Consider the following 23,661-nt stretch of genomic DNA (forward strand, 5'->3'; position numbering starts at 1 on the left):
GGAATGATGGCTAAATCCTAATTACCTGCTCAGAGAGGGTGTCCTGGGACAGCCCCTGGATGATTTATTGCCACAGTGATGCTGGAGCAGGAGGAAGATGATGGCTCTGAACTCTCCAGAGAATCCTTTCCCTGAGTTAGAGGTGGTGGGGCTGAAAACTTCACTGCTCTGAGTGATTTGTGTAGTAATTTCAGAGCTGACATGCACTACATGGCAAATCTGATTTCCACTTTTAGCCCTGTTAAGAGATAAGGAACAGTGATTATTATAATTACCATGTGGTTACTTTATTGGTTAAATTAACATTTCGTTGTTGGGGTTGCTGTGCAATATACAATATTATTTTACCTACTGTGCCTTCAAAGTCATCTTGTCACAGCAACAGCATGGCAGCATGGAAAAAGCCTTTTAACAAGTAGGTAAATACATGCCTTTGGGGGAGGCAGAGCGATAATTATGTCAGCTTCAATACATTTGAGAGTGGAAAAAAAAAAAAAGCTAAAAATAAGTTGCATCAAAAATGAGAGAAAGTACCGAGTGCTTGAAATAAGGCCACTGGAATTAAAAAGGTGCAAAGTATTTAATACAGTGGCCTTGCTCTTTGGATCAGGTGTCAGTAGTCCAGCTACTCAGAGTGCTGGGTTGCTTTAGGTTTACAAGGGTGTGTAAAGGGATCCTACAGCCCTTCTCTGGGGATAAAGGAAGATTTATTGCAAATCCCACCTAGAATTGAACAGGTATAGAATCACAGAATGGTTTGGGCAGGGACACCTTCCACTGTCCCAGGTTGCTCCAATCCCCATCCAACCTGGCCTTGGACAATGCCAGGGATGGGGCAGCCAAAGCTTCTCTGGGCACCCTGTGCCAGGGCCTGCCCACCCTCACAGGGAAGAATTTGTTTTGTATATTTGACTTAAATTTCCCCTTTTTCAGTCTTAACCCATTTCTCCTACAGTTCCTGGCAGGAGTCCCTCTCCAGTGAGCTCATTTTGTTCCATACGTGGTCATGAATAAAAGAAAACCAGGGGACACCTTTCCTCTCCATCCTTTCTTAGTGCATGATGGTGCTCCAAGTTTTCCTGCAGAATTCAATGCAGCTGGGCAGGGACAGGCGCAGATTTTCACTTGAGCAAGTTGTTTAAGGTGGGGCTTTTGTGGAATTCGATGGCAGCACTGTGCCAGACACAAAGCAAAGATGGGGAAGAGAGAACTCGGGAGGAAAATGACAGAAAGGATGTTTCATGGAGGTTTTTTGCTTTCAGGAGGAAAACAAAGCAACATCTCTTTGTAGGCACATGAGTCTTGCAGCAGAAGCTTTGTTGGCCAGAGTGGCCTCGTTGCAACTCAAGCTGGTGCAGCTTTGGAGATCAAATGGACCTTGGTCATCATCCAAGGGCTGTCTGGGTGTGGCAGCAACCCCCCAGCACAGGCTGGAGTTGTTATGGTTCATTCTTTGCTTCCTGGGAAGAGCCAGAGTGAAGATCCAGTGTTTGCTGCAGGGCTCACCTTGCTGTGTGCTTGGGATTTACCCTCCTGCTGCTTCTGGAGTGTGGGGCAGGAGAGATTTCGTGGCCCATGGAATGCTCCAGTTTGGGATCTACAGGCAAAAGATCATCCCCAAAAAGCTCTTGCCTTTCTAGAGAGAGGTGGCCAAGAGCAGTCAGCAAACAAATCCTACCCCTGGGACCAACACTCTCCTTGCTGATGGTCTCCCTGGTCTTTCCTTCCACTCCACCCCCAGATACCAAAGGGAAGAGAAGGAAAACACTGAAAAAAATAGGAAAATTCTTTCTGTGAACAAGCACTCCCTCAGCTCTTGTCTGTGGGCCAGCAGGCACGAGCAGCAGCAGAGAGTAAAGGGATTTGGGGCTTAGCTTTCCCAAATAATTGACAAGGACAGAGCTGGATTTGAGGTCGTTACTGTGGAAAGCATCAACACCAGCCCTGCTCTCTGCTGTGTCACACGAGAGCCAAGGAGGACAGGATTGTCCCCTTGGATCAGCTGCCCCAAGACTTTCAGGGCAGAGTTCTGGAGATGGTGCACCCCACTGGGACATCCCCAGACACAGGAGCCTCCATGGGACCAGCACTGCCACAAGAGGAACTTGATCACTGGGATTGTTCTTCCAGTTCAAACCATTCACTCAGGTCCCAGCTGGGCATTTGCCCCTTTCTTTTCCCCAGCATTTTATCCTACAGGTACATTGGTGCTTTTTTATCTATTTTATTTATTATAAAATAAAGTCTGGGGCGTAATTCAGATGAAGGATGTCTCATGATGTTCTTATGATTTCTTGCTCGTGTCCATTCCCCCAGCACAAATTCCTCTCCCTCTCCTTCTCCACAGCTCATTGAAAGTCAAAAGGTTCAGTGAAATTGCAGCTGTGAACTTGGAATTATTCTTTGTACAAACTAATGAGTTTTCCACCAATATGGGGCTACAATACCACACACAATTTAGCAATGCCCACACACAAGTTTGCATCTGTACAAAATTGGACATTTTTGTATCTGGACAATATTGGACAAAATAATTTGAATTAATTATTTTCCATGAAGGAAAGCAGCAGGACTTTTGCACGAAGCACATGGCAAGTCAGGCATATACCTAAAATGACATTGTTTTTGAAGATAACTTAATCTGGAATCAGAAAAAAATCCAACATAATATGCTTTTTTTCCTTAAAAAGGGGTCCTTGGGGACAAAAGCTTTCTCCTGAAGGTAATCTTCAAAATCTGACTATCCTTTCCTTAGGCTGGGAGCAGGAAATATGATTTTATTGTTTTTTTTCCCCCACAATAAAATGCTTGTTCCCACTACTCTCCTCTCTAAACGATGCAGCCCATCCCGAGCGGCCGAAGATGAGACTAATCTACCTCCAACACACCAATAAATAAAATGTAAATGTTTGTCATAAGAATGCCTCCATTGTCAGCACCATCCCAGGATTTTTCAACCTTTGACTCCCAGCAGTGACCGGCTGAGTAGCAACAGCCGAGTGCTGAAAGAATTTTTCAACAGCAATTTGCTTGTTCCAATTTGCTTTTCAGGGCTGCTGCTCAGGATTGCTGGCTGGGGCTGTAAAAGGATCTCGTCCTATTAATTTGGCCCAGCTTCCCCTCTTGTTCTCGTCATATTCAGTTTCTCTGGGAGTTCCAGTGAGTAAGTTAATTGAATTGGAAGTGCCACCAGGCGCTGGCCGGCGGATCTACGGTTTCATGTAGGAAAAGCAGCTCCCGCCGGCCACAGAAACAGATACGGGCACCTGTTGAGGAGGTGAAGAAATGTCTGGAGATGATTTATTCCCATGGCAATAGCCCCCACTTCTGCTCTCAGACTGGTCAGACAATACAACTCCCTTCATCTGGCATGGTTCATTCTCCAGCCTGATCCCTGGACAAGCACGGAGGAGGCTGAGGAGCAGGGTGGATGTGTTGGCGCAGGGATTGGGAGCGCAGTGATTTTGTAGGGAAGGGCTGATGTCTGCTTCATTCTGCCTGTTCTCTCGGTGGCTCCAAGCCAAATGTGACTATTTTAGCAATGCAAAGTGTTATTTTTCCTAATTGCCCAGTCTGCAATCCCAGCTCGCCCTCTGGATTTGATAAATACAACCAGCCTGACAGTGATTCTACTGGCATCCAGTAAAGCTCAGGGATAAGTGTGGACACACTTTTCCTGCCAGGAAGTAGAAAAATGGAAGCAAAAATCAGTTCATGATTGCTATAGCACTTTTAGTGAGGTTTAGGGGTGAAAGGTGCATAATATTGCACTCCCAAGTCAATATTGCACTCCCAAGCCTTGCAATTGGGAAAATTCTTCCGAAGACTGGAAGAAGCCTGGGAGAAGTTCCTTCAGTGGCAAAGTGATTCTGCAGAAATTTATGAATCTAATCCTGAGTCTATTTCTAAGCTTTGTTCAGATTGTTGTAGCCACTGGAGGTTTTCCCAGAGTGAGGCACCTGTGCTCCCCTGGGCCATCCCAGGGAGCTGCCGTGGCCTGGGATGAGGCTGGATCTGCTGCAGGCTCAGAGGAGACAGGAGCTGCTGTGGCAGTGACCCTAAATTCTTGTGAAGGCCAAGCTGGGATTACAAAGTCATTCCCAACCTTCTCCCATCCCCAGAATGAAGCCAGACTCTGAGAAGTGTCTGCCTAGATGAGAAACACATGACAGAATAAAATAAAAGTGGGTGAGGCCGAGGCTGGCTGACCTGAAGGAGCAGAGTGAAGATGTTTGCAGAGCTCACGCCATGGGAGGCTGCAGCAAACCCATCACACCAGCAAATCACAGAATCACAAGAAGGGACATTAAAGCTCATCCAGTTCCAACCCCTGCCACGGGCAGGGACACCTTCCACTATCCCAGGTTGCTCCAAACCCCATCCAACCTGGCCTTGGACACTGCCAGGGATCCAGGGGCAGCCACAGCTCCTCTGGGCACCCTGTGCCAGGGCCTCAACACCTCACAGGGAAGAATTCCTTCCCAATATCCCATCCATCCCTGCCCTCTGCCAGTCTGAATCCATCCCCTCTTACCCTGCCACTCCAAACCCTTTGTAAAACGTCCTGCCCCTCAAAATGAAGTGACCCGGTGACCCTCAGGCAGCCCAGACCCCAGAGGAATAAATGTCAGCTCCATCCCCATCCCTTGCTGGGGGCAGGTTTGGGGCTGCAGCGCTGGTTTGGTGCCACCACAGGGGGGCAGGAACGGCCTTTGGAGAGCATCAGCCTTTCCTGGGAATCTGCGGCAGCGCTGGAGCCAGGAAAGTTCCGCCTTTATTAATGTATCCCTGCCCTTTATTGAAATTGGGAGGTTGACCTGCTGCACACTGCACTTAAAGCAGAGCTCCGGGAGGTGGTTTGGGGAATTTCTCCTCTAGAAATACTGCTGAGGGCTGAAAAATAGAAATTATCCATATTTCAGAGGTGTTGGAGATGCCTTCTAGTTTTGAACTAAACCCTGTTTATTAAGCAATTAACCATCAAATTACTATAACTAATAAGTAAACGGTTTTTAATGTAATTATCATAGAATATCATCCTATATTACGTATTTGATGAAATTTTTTTATTGCTCAAGTTGGGAAAAACAGCTAACAAAACTGATAAATGCCATTCAGCTGTTTTGCCATATTTCCAATCTTTTTTATGTACTTAGTATGTATTTATTGTATAGACATGAAAACAGACTCACACAAATATCACAAAGCAGCAACACCCCCTCTCCACTTTTCTTTTTGCTTAAAACAGGAGAGAACATTTTCTGAATCTCATAGAGATACAACCCATTTTTCTAAATGCTTTAATGTAAATGAAATTTTCTAAAATTATTTTCCAAATGATTTAATTTAGCTAAACCAAGTCATCAATTATCTGTCACTGATGAGGCACTACAGAGACCAGCATGAAGTTTATGGCTCTTTGCTTTGCCTGCTTGCAGTCCCCCCATATTTATTATGCAGTCAACAGTTTGGGTTTATTTTCAAATATAAATTTCTCTCCCTCACTGGCTCGTTGCAGAGTTCATGTAGTCAATAAAGCAAATACAGAAAATATTTTAAAACCCTCCCATCTTATTTTTTTCCTGGCTTGTTAAGTGGGTAAACTTCCCTTGGAAAGCACATGTAACATTATATTTGCCAGAAAGACCCTAAAGCCTTACAGACTATCACGTTACTCCAGAGTCTGGCATTTCTTAAAAGGGATTTCTTTCTTAAAGCCACTACACTGTAATGGCTCTTGAGAAGCTGTTACTGTCTTGAGTGCAAATCCTTCTTAGTTTGTGTATTATTGACCTGATCAAGTGCGATGGGGGCCTTCGATGAGCCTTCGGGGGGATTTGGAGGCTGTGGAATCCCACGAGGAAATTTTCATTGGAAATTAAAATGTCCCTGCCCGTGGCTGGCAGGGGGTTGGAACCGGATGATCTTTAAGTTCTCTTCCAACCCAAACCGTTCCAGGATTCTGTGATTCTATAAAATGGGAATAAATGAGGAGGGGATGCAGCTGGGATGGGGGGACCCCAGCGCAGGCTCCAGCCCCTTAGTGTGGAAGAGCTCACCCTGCAGAGCAGCTTTTAAAAAATTCCAATTATTTCACATAAGGGAGTAAAAAAATAACAGCACAAAGGAAGGATGGTTTACAGTTCACCCGTGGAGCGGAGAAATACCCAAATACAGCCCCAGCTCTGCAAGGACTAATGAGCACGGTTATGCTTTAGGAAGTTGATTTTAACAGATCCTACTGACGAGGAATTTGTTTAAACAACTGCCTGATATCTCAGGATGGGTAAAAGTGGAATAAGATCATTTTCCTCCCCTCTCTCAGCCCTATTTCCATACAAACAACCCCCCTAAAATGGGTGAGTTCTGAGTGGAAATCCCAGCAGCCACTTTCACCACGGGGAGAATCCCACAAATGATATTGTTCCGCCTTTCCCCTCGGATAGGGAAACGCAGCTTTGTGCCCAATCCCGTAATCAGCTTCTCACGGGCTGACCCAGCTAAGCCCCGGATCAGGACCGCGCTCCCGTGGTCGCTGCAGCGTTTTTGGAGTTGATGCTGCTACAAAATGATGTCATAATTCAGCAAAAAGGGAAAACGTATCGGTGAATGAATAAGCAGAGTAAAAAATGCTTTATTTCAGATGTCAGGCAGCCACAGAGTGGTTGACTGATTTTTTTTTTTTATTTTAGGGGATGATTCTGTCATCTGTAGTGATGTATTTTCCTTCATGAATAGGTTTTGGCACAAAAATTTCACACCACGCCTGCTGGAGATATAAATATGTGTCCAGCCATATAAATCTGTCCCAAAATGATCCCAAAGAGCCCTGGGAATGGCAGCAGGGTCAAATAAGACGAAGGTCAAATAAAAAAGGGATGATAATAAATAGCCCTCCAGTTAAAAAGGAGTTTTTTTGGGCTTTTTTTAAGGATTACATCTTAAATTCTAACAAATCAAGTTTAGGAGTAACTTAAAGTGAGGCTGATCCATCCCTCAGCAAAACTTCATTGTTCTGATGTAATTTGGGTGGTTGGATCTATTATCAGTTTTCAAAATATATGCATTTATTATAAATGTAATGTTCATTTATCTATTATATCTATTATACAAGAATAAATATATATACACGCTGGAGAAGTGCAAAAGGGTTTTTTTAGCAAAAATGAAGAAATAATAGCTCAAAATTGGGAAATATCCTCTTTTCCCAAAAGCAAAGGTCTTTTCCACAGTGCCCCACGCCGATCAGAAATAACGAGGCAGCTCTGAAAGAGTGAAAACCTGGCTGAAAGCGGGGTCAGAACAAAAAATATCCCAAGGAACGGGAATATCTCGCGTCAGGAGCTGCCGCTTGGACAGGACCGAGCCCCACTTGGTATTCAATTGACTTTCTAACTCGGGAGACAGGACTTTCTATCTTCAAATAGTGGGAATAGATTGCATTCCTGGCCCTTCCCTTTGAACGGCTGGGGAGAATAAACGCACACCCTGGCCGTGTTCTGGTGATCTCCCTAATCTCGGTTGCACTTTGTCAGGACGAGGTAACTGGTAGTTAAGTGAAATACCTTAGATCAAAGGGGGATTAATCGCCAACTGAATCCTTGCTGAATAAACCTGTCATTCAAGAAAATTATTTCCACTGAACTTAGCAGAGGATTGAAGGTATTTGCATAACAGGGACCCCACCGTACTTCAGCCAGGTTAAAAGGTTCAGAATTCAGGCAGTGTTTAGCTTTTTGGCTCCTTTTCCTTTCAGCGGCCCTGTACAATGGTTTTTAATCTGATAATGCAGCTAACTATCTAAATGATGTCAGAACAGGAAAGTATTGCAAAGTTTGGCTGAGGGATGGATCAATTTCACTTTCAGTAACTCCTAAATCTGATTTGTTGGAATTTAAGATGTAATCCTTAAAAAAAAAAAAAAAAAAAAAAAAGAAGGAAAAAAGTCCCTTTAAACTGGAGGGCTGTTTATTAACATCCTTTTTTTATTTGACCTTTGTCTTAGGAACACCAGCTCTCGCCTGCTGCCATTCTGGGGCTCTTTGGGATCATTTTGGGCAGGTTTAGACCATCAGTGATGCCCACAAATCCGTGTGCCAAAGATCAGGTGGATCTGGGCAAACACACAAACAGATTTTCAGGCTTTTTGCTTTTTTTTTTTTTTCCTTTCTAAGCCCATCTTTTGGAGGTCATGCTGAATTTGAATGTAAGTGAGAGGGAAATAATTAAATAACGGGACCCAATAGGCTCCCATCATTTTCTAGGATCAGCCCTCGGAGGAGATTTAAGCGCCACAGCCTCGCTCAGGGTTTGTTGTGGGGTTGTGGCAATAATTTTAAACCTCATGAATTACCCCTGTTTATGGCAGCTGCTTTTGGCTGTGACTTTTCATTGGGAATTCATTTCTCCAAGAGTGAAGAGGGGCCCTTCCAGGACTGGAAGGCAATGGCTTTTTAATCTGTGCTATAAAAATTGGGGAAAACTGTTAAAAAAGGTATCTATTTCTGGAGAATGCTTTATGCCATCTCCCTCCCTCCTAGGGTTCATTTGCAAGAGCTTCCACCTCTCCTTCCTTTGGGGCATGTGGAATGATGTCAAGCTACACGGAGGACGTCAGGTTTCATAATCAGATTTTGACAATAAATGGAATTTAGGCACTTCTGCATCCAGCCCGAGCCCAACACCATTCATTCTTTCGGTGGGCGCAGTTCATATTCATCACAAACTCAAAGCATCTTTCAAGTTAAAAAAATCACAAAGAATGGTTATCAAAGAAAATGAATAAAATCCATATTGAGATAATTTTTTAGAAAATGATTGAAGTTTTAACCCAAGAAAGGACTCTTAGAGTTTCTTATAGCTTAGAATAAGAACATGTCAATCACGATTAAGCTTCTGGAATTGGAATCCCTTTGAAATGCAGCTGTTTCTTCTTTAATTGTGGCAGCGGACTCAAAAGAAAAGAAAGGTCCAGCCTTAAAGATGAGTAAGGAATACAAAATAGCTCAGGATTAGTTGTGGAGTTCAAAGGTCGCTAATTACACTAAGGAGTTCCCAGACACAGGGAAAACATTAAACAGGTCACCTACCAAACGGGAAACAGACTTTGACTTCAAAAAAATAAAGAAAAAGGAAAAATAAAGGTCCTGAAGAGATAGGTTTCTAGAGAAAATCAAAAGCGACCAGCTGATCTCATTGGGGAGAAAATGGGTTGGGTTTAGTTCTCTGCTCTTACGTGTTTCTACAAATGGCATCAGGCTATCAAAAAATTACCTAGAGCTCGACCAGGTTTCTTGGAGGCCTGGTAAAAGCAAGAGGGAGAAAAGGGGGCAGGCCTGTGGCTTAAAATATCTGATTTTCAGTTGCACTGTGGGTCAGGAGTCCTTAGGAGAAAAAGCACCCCTGAGGGCTGAGAGCTCCCTGTAGCATCTGGCTTGATTTGTTGAGGTGTGGCATCCTGGGGGACAGGTGCATCTTTATGGGGAGCCTTTGGGAGAGCCCCCCGGCCCCTTTGAGGGCAGTGGGGTTTGTTGGGGGAGCAATGGGCCATCCCAAACCCTGGGAGAAGCACAGCTCCTCTGTTTTCCAGCTCCTCCCTGGCCCCCTTGACTTGGGATAGGCTGGTGGCACTGCTGTCCTCCCACACATGCAGCATTCCAGTTCCAAGGATGCTGGTTTCCTTGGAAAGCCTCTTGGGAATACTGGCTGGGTGTCCTGCCTGCTGCAGGGCTGCAGTAAGCAATGACCCTGTGGTCCTTCAGATCTGGGTGTGGGTGGAGAGACAGCGCTCTAACACAAGAGAGAGAATCCCTATTTTTAGGGGAAAAGAGCCTTTTTTCTCTCAGGTCCTGCTCCCCTGCAGGGAGAATTACCACCTTATTAAATTAAACCTCATTCCTGCAAAAACCAGCAGATTGGTGCATCTTAGTGCAACATGAGATTTGGGAAAATAAGGAAGAGGAATTTTAGGTGGTCAATGAGTGGCACCTATCCCCATGCTGGGGTCCTTCTTGTGCCCCAGGATGTCCAGGGGAGTCACAGTCAAAGTTAAATTGCTGTTCCCTGCACCTGAATTGTTGCATTGGGTTTGTGTGGCAAGATTTTGGTAACAAGAGGGGGATAGAGGCATGGGATTGAAATTTAGAAGCAACCCCAAGGTGCCCCTGTGGGATTCCCACTGACAGCCATACAGAGCTACAGCAGCTCTCCCAGAGAAGCTTGTACTTCCCAAATTAGGATCCACAAAATTCTCATTTAATGCCCCCTTCGGGATCGAGGGCTGCAGATTTCCCACCGTCTCAGAATGCATTCAGCTTTGTGTGGGCTTGGCTTTCCCCACTGTAAAAGGTGTTGGAAGTATCTTTTATTTTGTCTGTCCCCTAAGGATGAGAGAACAGGGAGGTGGTGGTGAGGGAGTCAGCAAAAGTAGCGAGGGACAAACATGGACTTACAAACTCTCTCCTGGCTTAAATCTCAGCAGGGCTTGTACAAACAGCACAAAGTGTGGCCAGTTCCTAGGACAGCAGGAATAAATAGGAGACAACCATGGAATGTTTAATGCCTTGTTGTTTCAGTGTTTACTGGTTACAAATGGCCACAGCAGCTAACCCTGGTAAGAACAGCAAAAAAATGCAGAGGTGGCAAGGGCTGAATTATGTGAAAAAAGTGACTGCTTCCAAATTACCTGAAGGAACAGGATTTACCCCAAAGTTCTTGAGGAACTGGTATAAACCATCTCGGAGCTGTCACCAAATACCTTGGTGGGAGGAAAGGGCTTCCAGAAAATTGGAAAACCATCAAATTGCTGAGTAGTGCTCAGTGACAGACTTGACAACATGGAACTGTGTTAAGGGGACTCGTTCCCTTCTGTGGTGAGAGGAACAGGAATTGCAGCTTCTCAGCCTCTGGGAACCTCGGTGCAAATTCCACATTTCCTTCCACACCTTCCACAAGTGTTAAACAAAACAGTTGGGCTCTGAAACATGTTTAATGAGGGTTCCCTAACACCACCGGATTGGGAAATCTCAGCCATTTTTGCTGTGTTTAGTGGGTTATACATGGATTTTGCATTGTTTTAATTTCTTAGAGGTCTGTTACATCAATTCTCATTGTCAATTAATGTTCAGTCTCACCTCAAAAGCTTTGATTGTGTGTATTTGCTTTAAATTAATTTTAATTGCTGTTTCTTATACTACTCCCAAATTTTAATGAAATGAAATAAATTAATTTCACTAATGAAGTGAGTTCCATATTAACACCTTAATATTTATACCCAGTTTTTGGGTTTTTTTTGTGAGTGGGGGGGAAATGTCAGGTTTGCAACCCATTATTTAAGTCCTTACATTTATTGTTTTCAATTCTTTGCATCTTTGTTTTCTCCTGGCCCTCTGAAACACAATACAAAGTCTGGAGAACTCTTTGGCCACTTCTTTAGGAAAGTCTTTGTGCAAAGTTACCTTCACAAAGATCTCATATAATCCATGCCTGTGACAAAATTACAAATAGAAGCACTTCAAGCAGCAAACACTCTGGTAGAAGAAACAGCACTCTGCACCAAAAGACAATTTTTGGTTTTTTTTCCCTTTAACACATTTTTAAAGAAACTGTTGGATTAAAAACTTGTTTATTTTATTAAAGAGTTAAAGGAACACCACTGAACTTGATCACCTTTAGAGCTCACCAGAACCTCTCTTAGGTATCAGCTCTGCCTGGGAGTCCTCAGGCTCATGTGAGCTCTACATTAGATCTTCCTGATTTAGGTTTTGAAGGACTTTTCTCCTTTCAGAAAACAGGACAAGTGGTCAGAGCACGTAAAGAAACAGTGAAATTATCTGGCCAACTAGAGGGAACAGAGAAACACAGAAAATTTTGTCATTTGTCACTCCTTGAACTCTTCCAGTGTTATCTACCCAGAGTCCCCTAATTTAGTGAGTTTACTACTAAGCTGAGTTTACTACTTAATAACTTATTAATATTTATGAAGGATCCATGAGCATGGGCCCTTCCAAAGGCCAGGAGAAGCTCTCCCTCTGGCTTCTCCCCCAGACTGGGTGTCCCACAGGGGTTGCACAATGCTGGCTGAAGCTGTGTGCTGGTGTGTTTTTCTGCCTTCCCTGTTCCTGGTGCTTTCCAAAGAACAGGGTGTGCTGCACACTCACATCTGCAGGGAGATCTCAGCCACTCTTAAAAAGGCAGACAGGGCTCCTTCCCCCACTTTTCTCACTGCAGAGCTGTCCCTGAGCAGAGCACTGCAGCAACTATGGAGCAAACCTTGATAACAAATCAAAACAGGTGATGGCTGATGTGAGGTTGTGAAAAACTGCTCAGGGCTAGAATGGAAATGTCACCTCCCCCTCCCTCCCTCCAAATCTGCCCTACTGGGTGTGTGCATAACAGTTCATACGCCCAGTTCATCATTTCAATTCACAGCTTCTGTAAAATAAATGGCATTTTTAGCTTATCAAAGCCAGAGCCCTCCATTTCTGAGCACCACAACTCCCCTAAACCATGAAAGAGTCAGACATGGACAAGAGGAAACAAAGGATCAGGATTTAGAAGAATTCCCTTCTATTAAGTGCAAAGGATCTCCTAAGATACCATGAATTTAGGTAGTGCCATTGCTTCCCAGAATTTACTGGAGGGTATTTGAGTAAAAAAATCCATTTCTGCAGAGTGCTGCTGTGCAGAGCAGAGCTCCCACCTTTCTCATGGGTAGGTGGAAGCCAAAGACCGTGGCCTGGTGTCCGGAACACGCTCTAAACCCTTCCAGCAGAGAGAGCTCCTCTTCCCACTCGCACCGTGGTGTCCAGGCACGTGGACAACTCCAGCAGGGAGGGGCTGGGTCCTGGGCAAAATCACAAACTCCCCTTTTGCTGCTGAACAGAACAGACACATCGCCTGTGTGAAACTGGGCACAGAGCATAGCTCTGTTTGCTAAGTTTGCACAGCAGATTCAGCTCAACTGCGTTTCACAGGAACAAATCCACCCTCTAGAACATTTAACCAACCCATCAGATTACTCTGATGATCAATTTAAGTATTTTTCAGATTATAGCTTAAAACTCCCCTCCTTGCACAATCCCTAATCTGATTTACCCCACAGAGCACAAGGCAGGGCAGGAGCAGCTCTGTTAGGACTCAGCATCCTCTGCTTTTGTGCTGCTCTCCAAGTTCTGGCAGCTCCTCACCAGCCCTTCAGAATCTGCACATTTCCTGATAACTTTCCTAAAGTCCATTTCCTGTGTTCCTGCAGATTTCAAAATCCGAGGTTTGCATCTGTAAATTGAAACTTTTTCTGCCTACTTTTCCTGGAAAAACTCATTGATGGTTTCTGGAATCTCCTCAAGCTTGGCTGATTTTGCCTCCTCAGAACTGGTCTTGTGAGCTGAAAAACACAGTTCACACCTCTGCTTTCACAGCAAGCAGTTCACAGGCATGTCTGCAAGGAAACTCACCACTTCTACTGGCAGAGGCAATAAAGATTTCTTAATTAAACTTGCCTCCACTTTCAGAAGTGCTGCTCATGCCATACTCGTCCTCTTGGAAGTCCTTGTAAACTATTGACTGGTGTGTATTCTGTATACATCTTGCACAAATAAAGAATTTCTGCTTTGAACTGGTCTCTGAATCTGGAGTTGGGTGAGATTCTTGTGATTTCAGGACAGGAATAGGATGCTAAAACCTTTCCCATCCTGCAATGGGAAACCAGTGAAGTAACTGGGAGTAACTGGAGATCTCAATGTCTGTACCTGTAACACCAGGGACATATTTTGTACCAGTTAAATTTAGAAGAGAAAGTAAAACCAGCCACAGCAAGTACATTTCAAATTGTCCTCTCTAGGCTGTCAGCCAGGACTCAACAATTTAAACCCAACTCATGTTTTGAAGACAAGTGACCTCTTGTTTTCCATCAACAGAAATTTTTAAGAACACATAGAAAGCAAAAGTGCTGAAGAATATTTATTTTACTGTATCATTACATAAATCTCATTAACACTGTGCTTTGTTTAAATATAAAAATTATTAGTACATTAATGTACTAAGTGCATTAGTCAAGTAAGGGTTTGTACACCATAGGTGCTGGTGCTTTGGAATTCCAGATATAGTAATCAGAAGAAATAAGTTCCCGGGCTAAAGGGAAAAAACAGGCAAGAAAAATAAGCATTACAGGGTGCCTTACAATCAGACATTCCTTCATCCAAGTTAAGTGACTACTAATCCATCCTTACCAGTTTACAGAAAAGGTATAATGGCCTCTTTAAACTGTAAGACTCTTACTATTATTTGAAAATCGTTTCTGATAATGAGACATTTAAAGTCTCAGCTTCAATTACCTTTACTAATGTATCAGTCATGAGCTTAAAATTCAAACAGAGGTTAAGTCAAAAGCAGGTGGATGGCTTGGAATTTGTTCAATGAATATAAATTGCATGCTCAATATAAAACATGAAAACGCTGTTTTTTCTGTGTTACAATTTAGGGCTGAGTGTAACCTGTCACAAAATTAACAGTGTAGACCCAAAATGTCTATGACAAAAGTGTCCTAAACAAGGGGCCAGATTAGAGAGGATCATTCCCTGTGTCACCCAAAAAAGTTCTGCCATTATGGAGAGCATACGAACCAGCACAGGGCAGAGGGGAGAGCCCCAGAGAGAGGCTGATTTGGTAAGAGATCTCATCTCAAAGGGAGAGGCCAGTCCCTACTCCAGGGATGCTCTAAACATCACAAAAAAACCCCCAACTCAAAAGCAGAGAACGAAAGTCCAACTTCAGTTAGGTAATTTCATAATTTCAATTCAATTTTAGCAACTCACATGCAGTAATTTTGGGCTTCCCTGGAACAAAGATCTGAACAGAATGCTGGTCTACGTAACATCCAGTAAGTGTAAAGTCTGGGATCCTAAAATACAGCTGAAAAAAGAGAGGGAAAACACAATCAGATACATATTGTCACCCTTGCTGTGCAAATCCTGGCAATCTAGGTGTACAAGGGTGTTGGAGTCTGAAACACAGAGCTTGTGCACTTGTCTCTGATGCCTGGCTCTGAGATCCAGAAGAACACTGAATTTCATATAACATGAAATTTATGAGCATGTTTTCATGGTGTTACATGAACAACTTGTTCATGTAAATGTAACAGTTGTTATATTTAGCAACTGTTAAAGTTAGATAGAAACGCTAAAAGTGTAAGCATGTAGATCAGAAAGTTTTCTTAAGTCAATGGGTGAAAAAGTTAGTTTAAAGTTAGTTTAGAAAGCAGAAGACAAGAAGGAGGATTTAGAATGTTGTTTCTTTTCCTTCTTTCTTCTTCATGTTCTTCTTCTAGAGGTTTTGGGTAATAGGTGATTGGACAGAAAATGTTGCAGTGCAGTACACAGAGAATGGGTCATTGAGTCATTAAGAAAAATAATATACGTGTCTATTGTTAATTGGATAAGAATGAATACAAAGATAAAAGAACTGTGTAGTTCAGGGCCATTTTGGACCATTAGAACAAAATGAGCCAGATTGCAGTGAACTGAACTTGTACAGAAAGTCTGGAGAGACCTGCCAAGTTTTACGATAACATCCTAATAAATACAAGAAACAAGACCCTAACAAGCTTTAGAGTTTTTGTCCTGACCTGGAGAACTGAAATAAGCAGGACTCCCCGTGAAGGAATATCCCCAAAGAGCTCAGCTCAGAGAAGCTGAGAAATCCAAGAGTGAAGAGAAGTGCAGAAAAAGCACAGCAGAATCAAGAGAAAAAAGAAACAAGAATTAAAAAGAGTTATACAAGGGTACTCCAAAGTGACAGGATGTCAAATCCTCTAGGCAGGAAAGCAAAAGTCCATGGTGAGAATATGAGATTTTAGATCAATGTATCTCCAATTGAAGACAATAAAAAAGTGACTACTAAGGCCTCTTTTCCCAGAGCCTGTGACTTACTTTTACATAAGCAGTGTTCCCAGTGCACACATAATCAATCGGGTGCTCTTTGCCTGCGGCGCCAAAAGACACAGTTCCAGTCAGGGAAACTTCCAAAGACTTGGGGAACTTCTGTCCTAAAGGCAGAGACAGCATCTGTAAGAAGTCACACAGCTGTGCCCAGGCTGCAGAGAAGGGGCTGGGGGAGAAAGGGGCAGTCACAGGGGTGAGGTCCTTACCAATGACCCAAACCAGAAGGCTCTTCTCCCGGGATAAATCCAGTTGGCCATAACTAACTTTGGACTCTAACTGAGCAATGGGACCCCTGCACGTGAGAGAGAAGAAATAAAACCACTGGAATTACTATCATTCAGCACTTGTTAATGCCTGTTTTGTTACAGAGAGCCAGGAAATGCACACAGACATTATTTGTGCACATACAGACAAATCACACCTATCTGAGCACACTGCTAATTTATGAGAAGAAATTACAGAGCAGGAGGAAATTACCATGCTGTCAGCCAGGTAATCACAAAGGAGCTGTTGATGTTTTAGTTCACTGATAGTGTTTTACTAACACTGTGATCAGCATCAGTAACTTTGTATCATTCCATCTTTGAATTTTCATGATAATTAGATGGCAGCATGGTTGTGGCAGCATTGTCATGGCAGATGTCAGAGAGGCTTAGATGAAAACTATTGTTTTAATTTGAAATAACTGTATTTTTGATAAGCTGATCTGTAGCTAGGATTAGCAGTCTTAAGGAACAGGTAACCCTGGGTTGGAAGGGATCTCCAGCTTAATCCACCTGGGGGATTGTGGTAGTATTTCACATGAGAAAATACCACAGGGAAACAGGATGAGCAACGTAAGTGTTTGGAATGTTACCAAATATTCTAGCATAATTCTATATTCTGGAAATTAAAGGAATTCCAATGTTGGTGTTAACTGGTAGCACCCTGATGGAGCATAATTTGTTATAATGATTCCTGACAAGTTCATTTTGGGAAGACAACAGAGAAATGGAAGAAATTTATTTAGGCTTTCTTTAGTCTTACCTGTTGAAGAAAGGTATATGAGCTTCACAGTGCTCAAAAGAGTTCTTTATGCTTTCATGGAGCTTTAAATTAACTGTTATTTTTATCTGTGATCCCTCTTCAACGAGTTGGTAACATCCCAAAATTGGTGGAACAGGAACCTGGAAAAAACTATATTCATTCTCAAGCTATATTAACACCATCATCACAAGATCAGTTATATACTGTTTTCATTGTTAAAGCACTTTAAAATGGACCACAGACATATATTAATTACTTAGTGACTGTGCTAAACTTTCCAGGCTTCTTGTGATGCAGAGACTGGCCATGGGGGCCATTGGGGTCATGCACTTGACATCTCAGCCTGGATATATTTTGTCTAATTCAAGCACTTGAGGGGATGACTTAAATTAAGAGCAGTGTTGCCAAACAAAGATACAGTAATTTCTGAATGTGACTCAGACAACTCAAGTCCTTAAGTGCCTTCCAAGCAGTTTATTATATAAAAACCATTATATAAAATATTTTATTATCTATATTGGGCTCAAACTCACTCCAGCATGCCCAGCAACACAGGTGTTTTTATTTCTGTTTGAACACTCAAAACCAGCAAGGGTCAGGGGTGTTGTTACCTGGGAAGTGTAGTAACAGAGGTTGAAGGAATCTGAAGGAGGAATGAAAGGGAATTTGTAAGGCCCATTGTAGACAGAATCATGCAGAGGCTCGACACTGGTGGACATCAGCATGGCAGGGTCCACAGAAGTCACACAGTGATGGACCACGATGTCTTGGAGCGGGGGCGCGTTCGTGGGGAGGGTCAGGCTGAGGGTGACGTTTGGTGCAGATCCCTCTATGTCACACTTGGGAAAAGGAAGTCAAGACATTATCCTAAAATACCTGAACCAATTCACAGTGAGATGTTAAAAAATAAAACACACTTATAGCAATAAAAATAAATAAAATCACTACCAATTTTCAGTTGGCTTCAATCATTAGTACTAACCACCAGTACTAAGACATCAAGACTCACACACTTGCTGACAATTTAATTAATTAGGTTGCTTTTACAACATCCACTTAATGGATTCCAGCATGCTCTGGATGGCTTCTGTGGTCCCATGCCAGCTCTGTCACAGCAGAGTGTCCGTTGTTTTGACCCTCCCTGTGCCAGTTCAGCAGGCCATGATCTCACCTGGGCTTTCTTCTTGTGTAAGGCCACTCACCTACCCTACAGAACACCCAGGGAATTGTCCCTCTGAGAGCAGGAAGCTGCTCACCCACACAGTCCCTACCAGCATGGCAGGTGGGAAATGACCCAGGCTTTGCAAATGCAGCATTTAGGTCAGCCTCCTTTGGACATGAGTATCCCACTTCACGCAAATAATTAAATTACCACTTTATTAGCAGGTCTCTATCCTTGTAAAACACTGGCAGTAGTTACAAATGCAGTGTGCCAAGATAATATTGTGTGCTTCCTAAGCATAATTCAGAACAAAGAATAAATTATAGTACAAATTACTGTTACAAATTTTAATATATTTCATAATTATTATGGATGTATTTGGTCAATAGTCCCCAGTTTGCAATATTAAACAATGAGATATTTTAATATTAAACAATGCCCAGGGAAGCCCATCCCTGGAAGTGTTCAAGGCCTGGCTGGACAAGGTTTGGAGCAACCTGGTCTAGTGGAAGGTATCCCTTCCCATGGCAGGGGGTTGGAATGAGATGAGCTTTGAGGTCCCTTCCAACCCAAACCACTCTGGGATTCTACAGTGAAAACCACTGTCACATCCAAACCATCCAAAAAAATTATATATCCAGTTTCTTTCACCAGGTTCTTTATCAACTACTCTTACGTTATGGAACACCAAAATTTGTGGGATCAAAACATTGTAGAACCATAAGGAAGAAGATTAAACTTTCATTTGTCAGGAAAGATAATTAAAAATGCTCATGTAGACACTTGTAGAAGACATTTAGACATGCCAGCCTGGATATATTTTGTCAAATTCAGGCATTTCAGTGGTTCATTTAGAGTAAGAGCCGTGTGGCCAAGCAGTCAAAGGTACCAGTAACACCTGAACGTGACTCAGAAGACAAAATCAGGAGAATTTTCAGCTCAGTATATCATTTTACATCGAATGAGCACTGATTTTGCACAGAAACTACTTTGCACATCAAACGCTCTCACCTTGCAGTTCACAGCTCCATAAACTTGCCACGTGTCCACCACATCCCTCTGGTCATACTGCATACACTTGACCTTCTCAGTGATGCAGACATTAACCTGAGGTTTGCCCTTGTAGGTGCTGGATCTCCAGGCTGGCTGATCCTTATCCGCAGGCATCTCCTGGATGTCCTCGAAGGAGCTGTTCAGGCTGCGGATGTTGGTGTTCAGGGGGGTGCCCAGGGGACAGGCCTGGACCAGCAGATTTCGGAGATGCCCGATCTTTGCATTCAGCTCAGCCTCGTTTTTCCGGCTGGGAGAGACGTAGTCCACGATGCCCAACAACAGAGCCAGTCCCTGCGAGAGCCCGCTGACGGTGAGGAGGGGTGGCCGTGGCTCCAGGGTCCCCTCCACCAGCGGGACACAGGCGTAGATGAGGCCGCTCTTGTGGAAGGCCAGCACGGGCCAGAGCTCCCCTGCGGCGGTGGACACGGAATGCACGCAGGAATGGTTGATCCGGGTGCAGGTGTCCCGCTGCTCCACGAAAACGTGCTCGTCCACCAGCCTCAGCTCGAAGAGCAGGGCCTTGAGGAAGGCGCTGTCCGAGGGGACAGGGACGTACGTGGAGCCGTTGAAGGTCTCGGCGCGCAGCTCAACTGTTGGGTAGCGCCTGCGGGGAGGGAACGGGAGCGGCTCAGTGCCACCCGAAATATCATCCCAAAACAGAGCTTCCAGGGACAGAACCACCCGAGCCCTCTCCTGGCTGCAAAAGCATTATGAAAATCTTTGGATTATTGATATTGAGTTTCTCTTCATTATTCAAACAGCTCCCCAAAGCCCACTGGGCCTAAAAATAACCTTGTGTACATGGAAGCCTTGACAGAAGCAGTGGTGGGATCAGAACATAAAACACTGCCAAAAAAACCATTTCATGAGCAGTTAGGATTCTTTCTAGCGAATCTAAAATTTGAGTAAATACATTCTCATGAGTAAATACATATTTTTATAACAAAATGTGAATCTGTCCATCTATGCTGGCTGTCACAAAGGTACAGGATGTTTGTACCACACTAAGGAATGACTCCCACCAGTGCAGAACTTCCAAATATTTCTAAGATGTGAGATTACACTGAAGACAGGTTCCCAGATATTTACAAAAATGTATGTTCTATGTAATAAAATGCAACTACAACAGCTTTTTGCCTGGATAGAGCATACTAGTGCTACAGCTTTGCTGCTATAACTACAATAACAATAATAATAATAATAACAATAACAACAACAGAACAACAACAACAATAATTCCAATAATAATAATAATTCCACACTGCACATGCAATGTATGTGACTTAAAGCTTTTATGACTTTTTCATCATTTCATTTTATCAAGTATTTAAGATGTAATGGTAATGTAATGGACAGAGGTTTTGTACAATTTAGAATTGCTATGTTGTACCAATATATATAATTAATTCCAAATTTTCTAGAGATAATATTTGAGGAATATCATATTAACTGTTTAAAACTAAATCTGGGATTTTTTGTCCTGCAGCAGTATTGTTTTTTTAAAGGGAAGTGGGACAAATTTCAAGGTAACCTAAATCCATCAGGAGGAATTGTCATTTAATATATAGCTGAGAAAATAAAAAAATATTACTTCCATTAATGCACTGATTTTGCCCTGCTTTGGAACTGCAGATTCCCCTGAGTGTCTCTTACATGAAGTTTGCTGACAGCCTGCCCTTCCTACATTCTCTTTTGTGGATTACCTTAGTAGTTATCCACAGACCCTCAAAGTGCCCATTGCAGGTCACACACGCAAAATTAAATCACTTTATGGATCATCTTGAAGCAGATGTTCTCAGATGTTTGTTTTGCACTCAGATCCATGCTTGCACGCCAACATGGGAGAAAAAAAGATGCAGAGATATATAAATGCCCTCATTTGGTGTCCTTTTTACACCATCTTTTTAAGGACACATTGACAGCTTGCTTCTTAAATTACCATCCCAGAAAGGTGAGACTTTGTTATATCTATGACCTCCATCTGTAGCACTTGCCTCCTGCTCCTGATCCACTTCCATGGATCTTATCCTGTTGCCTCTAAGTCCCACCTACATCATCTTTTCTTAACTGAGTAGCTGGAGACAGCTACACTTCCTCAGGCTTATTTTCAGTAACTGTGCTTTTTTTCCTTTGATTCTTAATCAGGCATCCAGGGCTTTTGGGGTTGGGTTTTTTTTGGTAAGGGAAAAGCAAACATAGAGCAAAGCCAGGCTACAAAATTTGTAAACAGGATACAGATGACAGCAAAACACCTCCCCCTGTGGTCTCACATTTTATTCTGAAGAGCAAAGAAACAAAGTAGGTTTACAGCTCTAAAATTTATGAGGCTTTGCAGAGCCAGGGTGTTGATAAGAGGCATGTGTAACCTTGGTGAATAGCTCTTATTTTTGGCCAACATTTCCAAAACAAGGGAAGAGGAGATATTTCAGTCTGGTTTTATCTTAGTCAAGTCCCAGTCTCTCTGCTCCATTTGCTGAAGCTGTCCCCACACCACAGCAGCCTCCTCCTCCTCCCACTGAATTTTACCAGCTGGGTCATTAGATCATTAGTCAGCCCTTCAGAGCCCAGTTTTTCAGTATTCCCTTCTAGAAAGTGATGCAAAGTTAAAAAAAAAAAACAAGATGAAAGTTTTCAGGGATGAATGAGCTTTGGTGACTCAAGAGATAGACCATCCTTGTTGCCTGAATTAAGTTATGATTAGCTAAAAAAAGAAAGGTGGGGGGGAATGCTTTGATGTCCCCGATGTCTTTCCTGAGGTTAAAGATCAGGGCTCACGTATCTCCAGCTGAGTGCCTAAGTCCTGAAACCAACAGTTTCCATGTGATCCGGGCATTCTTTATATTGTCTGCGCGCTTTGTTGAATTTAAGGTCAGTTAGGAGGATAAACTCGGGGCTTCCACAGCCCTATTATTTCCTCTGGGAACTTGAAAGATCTAAGTCTGGAAATCACTTGAAGCATCAAGGATAGTTTGCCCTTTTCAAAGGAGTGCTACTCCTTGTCTCTGCCGCTCACTGTGTGACAAGTCACTTCAGACATCCCTGTCACCAGCCCCCCCTGCTCCGTGGTGATTACACTCTCCGAGGTTTTGGGACAAGGCTTTCTCTTTATCTGTGTTTGTAGAGGGGAGGCCTCATCTCTAGTCCTGTAGGTAATACAAGGACCATAATACTAATCCTAAAACAATCAGAGGAGTGTCCAATGGAGAGATCTGTCTGCACCTGAAGATGGAAGATAGTCTACTTACTCTTTTTTTGGTTGGTTTTTTTCTTTTACTACTTGGTTCTCTTTTGGTTTTACTGAATTCAGACTAGGGCTGTATGCCACTTTTACTTTTCTTCTCATTGTCAGGATTTCTCTGAAGCCACAGAAGAAAAAAAAAAAAATAGGTAACAAATCTTGCCAGCTCAACAAAAGTAACCTGCCTATCCCAAAGTCTTACTTTATACCTGCAAGAATTCTGAATAAAAACTCTCCCTTTGGAGGACTCTTAAGTGTCCAATAACTTAAAAGTCCTGCAATAACTTTAGAAAAGGGTATTTATATGCAAAAATTAGCATGAAATAGAAAGCTGAATTTCTGTCTGAAAGTACACTAAGTTTTGTACAGCTACAGAACAACATGAAAAGAATATAAGTAAAATACAAGAAATAATATATGCTTTCTACTCTGTCCATTTTGTTAATCTGACAGTATTGCACAATCACTGCCCTGTCCTTTTCCCTGTTAGGATGGAGAAGAGCTGGGCAAAATGTTTACAGTGACACACAAGAAAGAGGAACAGAGCTAGGAAACTCAACTGCAAAATGCAGAAGCTGTGAAAAAGCCCCCATATTTAGTTAAAAACACATTTCGTGAACCTGATTCTGAACTTTCGGAAATCGGGGTCAGAAACGCACAGCATCCAGCGGCGCTGGGACGAGATGAGGGATTTATTCACAGTCAGATGGTTTTGGTGTTTTTACATCTGTTCTGGGGGCCGAACCCCGGCCCCACAGGGCAGCAGTGTCCCCCAGGACACCCAGCCCCTCATGGCACCAGGATTTCCTCCAGGGCATGCAGACCCCCTCAGGAACATCCGCGCCCCCTGAGGGCATCCGCTCCCCCCATGGCGCCCGGTTCCCTCCACAGCACCCGGACCCCAAGAGCATCCAATTCCCCCAAGAACACCCGGTCCCCCCAGAATCCCTCAGAGCACCTGGATCCCTTCCAGATCACCCGTATCCCCCAGGGCACCCAGCCCGACCCTCGGACCTGCCCAGCCCGCCGTGCCCGCGCCCCCTCCCCGGTACCGTGGCTACCTGGAGAAGAGCACGGCGCCGCCGGCCGCGGGGTCGTGCCTGAGGAGCCACAGCGCCCGCAAGGCCATGCCGATGGTGGCGGTGGAGCCGATGGTGGCGGCGGTGCCGATGGTGGCGGTGGTGCCGCCGGTGCCGATGGCGGCCGGGGAGGAGCCGCGGCCGCGCCGTGACCGCCCGGCGCAG

General features: G+C 43.6%; 1 protein-coding gene across 8 annotated transcripts; it reads right to left on the minus strand.

Annotated features, from left to right (window-relative positions):
* Positions 1 to 25: 25 nt before the first annotated feature.
* On the minus strand, positions 26 to 23,622 carry AP5M1 (adaptor related protein complex 5 subunit mu 1). Of its 8 annotated transcripts, XM_088058368.1 has the most exons (10): positions 23,479 to 23,622; positions 22,425 to 22,535; positions 19,138 to 19,783; positions 17,576 to 17,803; positions 16,965 to 17,104; positions 16,145 to 16,230; positions 15,927 to 16,042; positions 14,814 to 14,910; positions 12,701 to 12,875; positions 11,263 to 11,839 (listed from the first exon to the last, which is right to left on the minus strand). In XM_088058368.1, the coding sequence occupies exons 1-9, from the start codon at positions 23,544 to 23,546 to the stop codon at positions 12,706 to 12,708; spliced, it is 1,662 nt and encodes a 553-aa protein (XP_087914494.1). In that variant the 5' UTR covers positions 23,547 to 23,622; the 3' UTR covers positions 11,263 to 11,839; positions 12,701 to 12,705. The 8 variants fall into 8 exon arrangements, with proteins under 8 accessions (XP_087914497.1, XP_087914495.1, XP_087914493.1 ...); XM_088058371.1 differs by lacking the exons at positions 11,263 to 11,839; positions 12,701 to 12,875 and adding an exon at positions 26 to 238; XM_088058369.1 differs by having other exon boundaries at positions 10,915 to 12,872.
* Positions 23,623 to 23,661: the final 39 nt, after the last annotated feature.

This window comes from Pseudopodoces humilis, chromosome 7 (assembly GCF_049639895.1).
Source record: "Pseudopodoces humilis isolate 2021_Gansu_Grassland_sample_001 chromosome 7, ASM4963989v1, whole genome shotgun sequence".
NCBI classification, from domain to species: domain Eukaryota; kingdom Metazoa; phylum Chordata; class Aves; order Passeriformes; family Paridae; genus Pseudopodoces; species Pseudopodoces humilis.

Bases quoted from the DNA above. Each gene is read 5' to 3' on its own strand.
- AP5M1 (XM_088058367.1), bottom strand. From the start codon at position 23,546: ATGGCCTTGCGGGCGCTGTGGCTCCTCAGGCACGACCCCGCGGCCGGC. The intron at 22,536-23,478 runs GTAGCCACGGTA...CTGTGGCTTCAG, and splicing joins GGCGCCGTGCTCTTCTCCAG to AGAAATCCTGACAATGAGAA. The intron at 17,804-19,137 runs GTGAGAGCGTTT...CCTTTTCCCAAG, and splicing joins ATGGAGCTGTGAACTGCAAG to TGTGACATAGAGGGATCTGC.